The sequence below is a fragment of the Engraulis encrasicolus genome, chromosome 23 (assembly GCF_034702125.1).
Source record: "Engraulis encrasicolus isolate BLACKSEA-1 chromosome 23, IST_EnEncr_1.0, whole genome shotgun sequence".
Taxonomy (NCBI): Eukaryota; Metazoa; Chordata; class Actinopteri; order Clupeiformes; family Engraulidae; genus Engraulis; species Engraulis encrasicolus.
Genome location: NC_085879.1, coordinates 5,978,767 through 5,986,266, shown reverse-complemented (window position 1 = coordinate 5,986,266; position 7,500 = coordinate 5,978,767). Strand labels below are relative to the sequence as shown.

At 47.5% G+C, this 7,500-nt stretch overlaps 1 protein-coding gene across 3 annotated transcripts in view; it reads right to left on the bottom strand.

Moving 5' to 3' along the window:
• Positions 1-7,500, bottom strand: part of atp8a1 (ATPase phospholipid transporting 8A1) — a 227,898-nt gene that overhangs the window by 164,753 nt on the left and 55,645 nt on the right. For all 3 annotated transcript variants that reach the window (XM_063189764.1, XM_063189766.1, XM_063189763.1), the window contains exon 4: positions 7,110-7,208. In XM_063189764.1, coding sequence (XP_063045834.1) covers positions 7,110-7,208 — 99 coding nt within the window. The remainder of the gene's footprint in view (positions 1-7,109; positions 7,209-7,500) is intronic.

The window sequence follows — 7,500 nt, the reverse complement described above, 5'->3', positions numbered from 1 at the left end:
CGAGTCAAGTCATTGGCATTCATTACATACACATACACACCTTACGAACCAATATCAATGTGACTAAAAGAACAACCATGCTAAGAAGTTCAACAAAGCACAACAATGTTGACAAAAGTTACCAGGAGAAGACGGGTTACACCACGTTTGAAGTCACCCACTTTTTACACTGCTCGCGTGCGTGCGTGCGTGTGTGTGCGTGTGCGTGCGTGCGCCGGGTGGTGGTGTGGTCAAGAGAAACACAAGTGAGGAAAAGTGGTGCGTCAGCCGCGGTGTAGAGTATCCACTGCAGATTACAACAACGCACTCTGTTCTCCGCTTACACCATGCAGAGGGAGGAGGACAGGAAGAGGGGAAGAGAGAAAAGAAGAGAAGAAGAGAGGAAGGAAGGACAGGGGGAGGGGAGGGGGGGTGATTGGAGCTCTCCAAACATTAGCGTGGAGGAGAGTGGAGGCTGACGGCTGCCCCGAGGACACAGATAATGAAGCAGCGCATGTATATTTAACGCAACGCTCGCCTGCACACCGACCGGGCTATTACACCACCGACCCACACCAACAAATGCACACACACATACACACACACACGTGCGCACACTATTCGTGCGCACGCACACACACACAAACGTGCACGCACAAAAACACGCACACACACACGAACACAAGCACACACACACACAAGAAATCATGTGGCCACTTGTATGACAACCCACTTGGAGTAACGGGGGTTGCAATTCCATGAGGTGCCATCAAGGATGGCATAGCACCTTTAAACGGTCCTTGGTGCTATGTGTAATCCCTATGACATCATCAGGGACCTTGGCCATGCCTGGCTGTGCTGCGCTGTGCTGCCTTCCTGCCGCAGAATAGGAATCCACTGCAGAGGGTTTGAGGATGCTTACACAGGACTCATTAGCCTTCACTAGTGTCTTAGAAGGCAACTTCAAAACTCACACGCGCGCACGTGCGCACATGCAGGCACGCACGCACGCACGTACACAAGCAGTGTACGACAGACACACAAACAGACAGACACACAAACACTCACCAATCTTCAACACTCAAAGCGCACGCACACACACATACACACACAGCAATCTTAGACACGCACACGCACACAGCAATCTTAGACACACACACACACACAGCAAGCTTAGACACACGCACACGCACACAGCAATCTTAGACACACACACACACACACACACACACACAAAGCAGTCTTATACACACGCGCACACGCACACACAAACACACACAAAATGGGATCAGTTAGACATCCACTTAGTTCGTTCAGCCCACTGTGGTCTACTGCACCAAAACCGCCTGAGGAAATGTTCTGCAGTACCTCCCCCTCTTCTACCCCCCTCGCTCCCTCTCTCTCTATCCTCATTTCTTCCCCCCCCCAACTTCACCCCCCCCCCCTTTTCTTCTACCCCACCTCTCTCTCTCCCCCCCACCCCCCCCCCCAACTTCACATCCATCTTTCTCCCCCTCTTCTCTCTTTCTCTCTCTCCCCTTCCTCCTCCTCCTCCTCCTCCTCCTCCTCCTCCCCATCCCACTTCGCCTCTTTTTTTCTCCCCCTCTTTCTCACCATCTCTTTTTCCTCTCCCCTTTCTCTCTCTCCATCACTCTATCCCTCCACCTCTCCTCTTCACCATCCTCCTCTTTTCCCTGCTCCTGCTCTCTCATAGAGAGAGGGGAGAATAAAGGAGGGGGGGATGATAGCGCCTAATATGACAGATTCCTTCACTCCCCGTTGTGAAATTTAATCAACGCTCGGCCACTCGTGGAGCTCTCGGCGGCTTCGCAGCAACAGGGGCTAGTTAAAGCTTTAAGATAAGCCCCCCGCTCACATAGCCTGATATGCATTTGGTGCGTGTGCTGTGTGTGTGTGTGTGTGTGTGTGTGTGTGTGTGTGTGTGTGTGTGTGTGTGTGTGTGTGTGTGTGTGTGTGTGTGTGTGTGTGTGTGTGTGTGTGTGTGTGTGTGTGTGTGTGTGTGTGTCACAGGGGCGATGTTCTGTTGGCATTGGGGATGGTGCAGAGTGTGTGTTTGTGTGTGTGTGTGTGTGTGTGTATGTGTGTGTGTGCGTGTACGGTAAGTAATCGGGATGGGGTTTTGTGTGTAATGGATATGGTGTGTGTGTGTGTGTGTGTGTGTGTGTGTGTGTGTGTGTGTGTGTGTGTGTGTGTGTGTGTGTGTGTGTGTGTGTGTGTGTGTGTGTGTGTGTGTGTGTGTGTGTGTGTGTGTGTGTATTGTGTAATAGGGAAAGATGCGGTGAGCAATTTATCCATGCAGTGCTCCGGGGGGTGGTAGCAGTAAGGGGCTCTCTTTAAATTTCTCTTTTCCTCTCATCCCCCTCTCCCTTCCTCCTTTATCCTTCTCCTCCCTCTCCCTCTCTCTCTCTCTTCCCTGCAGAGGTGAAGAGATCATTAGATTAAAGTGTTTAAATCATGCACAGCCCAGGGGAGGAGGGCGGGGAGAGGAGATGGCTTACATGGTGGCTGACTCCTACATCACTCCTCTCCTTCTTCACCTCCTCCTCCTTCTTCTCCTCTCCTCCTCTCAGCGCTCTGACTCCAGTAGCAGAACAAGAAGAGTTGCTTGTGGTGCTGGTGTGTGTGTGTGTGTGTGTGTGTGTGTGTGTGTGTGTGTGTGTGTGTGTGTGTGTGTGTGTGTGTGTGTGTGTGTGTGTGTGTGTGTGTGTGTGTTCATATGCGTTTTTGTCTGTGCCTGTGTGTATGTGTGTGTCCGTCTGTGTATGTCTGTATGTGGTGACAGCGCTGCAATTAAACAGTGGCCAAACTTGGCACATCCTGTATGAAGCTCCCATCTCAGATTGGCTGCAGCGATAACCAGCACAACACAAGCCCCAGCCCACATGCCCACCTCCCCAGCTCTGCATTACAATGGCATCAGTGTTCCTCTCAGAGGCAAGACACAGCACTGTAGGACGGGGTTGCCAGATGAGAAAGCCCCCCATAAATGCTCCAAATCCGCCTGGAAACACTAAATCCTGCCTAATTTTAACGAAGTTCTATTGATTTCTATAGCCATAAATCGACAGAAAAACCCACCCAAATACCCTTTTTTTAAAACCATTTTTTACTCACAGACGGCCGGCCCAAGGAGCCCAATTGGGCGGGAACTACCCAATCTGGCAACACTGCTGTAGGAGCCCATAGCACAGACAGCAGCAACAGCCTCCACTGCCCACATCCACTCCCGTATGCCTCACTGTCTCAGGAATGCTCTGTGGAATGCACTTCGTATCTACAATGCTCTCAGCTGAGATGGTACCATGCTATACTGTACGCTGACAAGGGCAGAGGCAAAGCAGTGGAGAATGTGTCTGCTGTTGAGATGGAGAGGAGAGGAAGCATATTGTGGACCTGGACACACACACGCAGAAACACACAAACACACACATTACATACACTCATTCACACACATGCATACACACATACTGTATACTCACACAGGACAATACCATGACCTCAACTGTCAACGAAGCCTCACAGAGTTCAAAAGGTGCTGAAAAAATGTGCTGCGTTGAGGAAATGACTAAGTGTGTGTGTGTGTGTCTGTGTGTGTGTGTGTGTGTGTGTGTGTGTGTGTGTGTGTGTGTGTGTGTGTGTGTGTGTGTGTGTGTGTGTGTGTGTGTGTGCGTGTGTGCGTGTGCGTGTGCGTGTGCGTGTGCGTGTGCGTGTGCGTGTGCGTGTGTGTGTGTGTGTGTTCATATGAGTGAAAGAGAAAAGGGCAGCATATGTGCTTGTCTTTGTCACTTCAGTATGAGTGTCTTTGGGTGTGCGCATTTGGATGTGCATGAATTACCATGGACAGTGCATGTGAAGACAGCTGTTTTTGTTGTCTGGTTTCGTTTTGTTTGCGTGCTTGCGTGTATTCATGTGAATGAATGAATGAATGAGGTCATGGTGTATGTTTCTACTGTGTACTATGCACAGTATGTACAGTATCTGTGACCAAAATCAGGATGTGGGTGTCTTAGATATGGTATCTGTGTGTGTGTGTGTGTGTGCGTGCGTGCGTGCGTGAGAGAGAGTGTTTGTGTGTGTGTGTGTGTGAGTGTGTGTGAGAGAAAGAGAGAGAGACTGTGTGTGCTGTGTTGGGGAATAGCTAAGGTGTGTGTGTGTGTGTGTGTGTGTGTGTGTGTGTGTGTGTGTGTGTGTGTGTGTGTGTGTGTGTGTGTGTGTGTGTGTGTGTGTGTTTGTGTGTGTGTGCGTGTGTGCGTGTGTGCGTGTGTGCGTGTGTGTGTGTGTGTGTGTCCATTACAGATATAGCGTATGTGATTGGACACCTGCGAGCAGCAGAACACCATATCCAGCGTGTCTTATTTCAACACAGCAGCAGTGGCAGCAGAGAGGTGATTTTACTACGAGTTGCACTTTCAGACACCTCCTAAAACCGCCTACTAGTCACCCTGCACTTCACATTACACACAGAAGGACATAACAGGCTTTTATAGTGGTTATAGCAGAGACAGTTTAGATCGAGACAGGACATATGGCGGCCATCTTGTTGACGCCTTCGGAGTGCTATTTCGCGATTAAGTAGACCAGATCTGAGGGTCAATGGGAAAAATGAATGGGGAAACTGAGTATAGGGCGGGGAAGAACCCAGCGGTTGTGAAAACCATATGGTTGAAACCACCGTGAAAAAACTGATCAATCTAGACTGCCTGGTTGTGTTATACGAGTCAAAACAAAGCTTTTTAAGCCACTTTTCTCACGGTTTTTTTTTACAGAGCGCAGGCGCAGTGGTTCCGTAACGGCACAGGAGTGACAGCTTTTCACAACTGAGCATGCGCATCATTTCGCGTGCGCCAATGCAGCCAGATGATTGGATCACTGGCACCGCAGCTCAGCAGGCACATTGGCTCTTGTTACCAGAAAGGCGGGAGATGTGCGAGTAGACGCCATATTTGCGTTACGAATCTTCACCGTTAATTTCTATGTACGATTACATGGCTGTCCCATCTCACCTTCCTATCAAAATCTCTGGTTATAGTTGGTCATTTCATGCAAGAAATAGTAGACAATTGTCTTGGCACAAGCACACGCACACACTTGGATTCACTTGAATGCAATCTGAGTGACAACTGAAAATGCACAGATACTCTACCAAAAGTATTTCCAGCTAAATAATGACTATATCCAGTCACTGCCTTTCACATTAGCCAAGACACCCAAAATAAAACTTGGGTTTGTCGAGGCAGACAAAAAGAGATGTTTTCAGATACACAGGCGACCTATTGACCGTGCCAATTGTGACAGTTTAAGTCAATTGTGGCACATCCAGTTTATGGCCAAACTGAAAGGATATACTGAATGTTCTCTTTCTCAGTTTATGGAGACTTAAACACTCACGAGTATTCACTTCATTTAATGCCACTCAACTTTTTTTGGATAGTCAATCAAGTCAGTTTCCAATCCATAATCTCTGTATATGAAGGCTGTCTGCAGGGCTGTCTGTATCACTAACTGAAAAAGTGTGACTATCACTTGATGCACTAGGAGGACTACCACAACCTTTTACTGGCATTTCCTTGGAAATGTTATCAGCATCAGTGGGGGTTCCTGTCACGAGAAGGGCTTCTGCCTGAGCAAGTAAAACGTACCTTAAAGGGCAATATCATGTCTGGCTTTTTTAAACCGAAATATGTAAACCGATACACTCCACTCTGCCATGCCAGGAAATAACAGCGAGACCACCAAAAAATAAATAAACAAGGCAATAAATATTTAAAATTGCTATTTAAAGACAGCCATTTTCCACTCCTCTGCTTCGACGAACCGACAGTGCGTGTCGTGTCTGTGTGTGTGTGTGTGTGTATGTGTATGTGTATGTGTATGTGTGTGTGTGTGTGTGTGTGTGTGTGTGTGTGTGTGTGTGTGTGTGTGTGTGTGTGTGTGTGTGTGTGTGTGTGTGTATCCCACAGGGCTGGCTAAAGTATTTGTGGTCCATTAGCGGAGTAGTCACATGACTTCCTGTACACTACACGGGGAGCAGTTTGACTAAGACGCTCCACTGGGAGAGCCGTGCAGAGCATCCACTATACTGCACCGCACAACCATCCACACATAGCGTAGCAGTGTCATCCACTCCAGCCATTAGGACAAGACAAGGGGTCACTGACTGGCTCGCATTACCAAGTAGTTCCACAGCAATTACTGTGCGGCCAACACGTCACGCGTTGCTGTTCCAAGTAAGACTGAAGCACGACTGGGTTACACTTAATTTTACTCACCCTATTACGGTGTATGTACATGCATCAGGAGGTACAGCCTAACAAAGTGTTAAACAACATACGACATCAGGTGCTTACAATAGGGTTAAGGTTAGTGTTGGGTATGTATAGCGGAAGTACATAAAGTAATACCTTCTTACACAAAGATGTGACCAAGTGTTTCAGTACAGTGTTATCCTTCACTACCTTACCTAAAGTAAGCTATGCTACCTAACATATATTTCAATAGGTTTGTCCATTCCCACCAGAGTACCATAGAACTGGGGTGCAAAGTTCAGATTGTAAGAATGATAAGAACTTAATGTCTGTGTGTTGTGTGGTATGTGGGGCATGGTAGGCTCCATAGTTGTGAATGGTGCTTGTATTGGCCAACATTTGCTGAACATACAGTAGTATGTGTGCTGTGCAGCATGTTTGTAGTGCAAACACTACAGGTGAGTGAAGGAAAAAAGACACTACTGATGGTGCGTGTCTTTCTGTGGGTATGGATGTATGCCCATATGAATGCGAAAGAATGACCATGCACATTGCATATGAAAACAGACGTTTTAATATTTGCACGGCACAAATATAAAAAAATTGTGCAATCTTTATCCATCTTTCTATAGCTAGGACAACTATTGCACTGAGTGACTCTTAATATGTGAATGTTTTAATACGGTATATGTGAAATAATCTATATGTATGTGTGCTACTAGACACCTTAATTTCCTTCAGGATTAATAAATACTACTCTATTCTACTATCTGTGCTTACGATATAGTCATCCAGATGCCAGTGGGTGACATTGGCTACATGTGTGTGTGTGTGTGTGTCCTGGCATGCAGCTGTTTGGCTTACCAAGTCTTCAATGACCTCTTTGACCGCTGCCACCACCAGGATGAAGAGGAGGGGCACCAACGTGGTCCAGCGCCCGGTGGGGGACACATCTGGGATTTGCTGAGGGAGGAGAAGAGAGAAGAGAAGAGAAGAGAAGAGAAGGAGGTCATGAAATGAGGGATGAGAAGCTTATAAATTGCAGTCTTAACCCTGTTTTCTTAACCATCTGTATAAATATTCATGTGGACGTCCATATGTGCACACATACATAGAAAGTAGCATGCACAATTGCACATACACGCAAATCAATAAGGTGTGAGTGTGTGCACCTTTTACAGATTCTGAACATACAACATACAACCACACACACATTCTCTCCCTCCCTCTCTCTCTCTCAGAAATGCGTGCACGG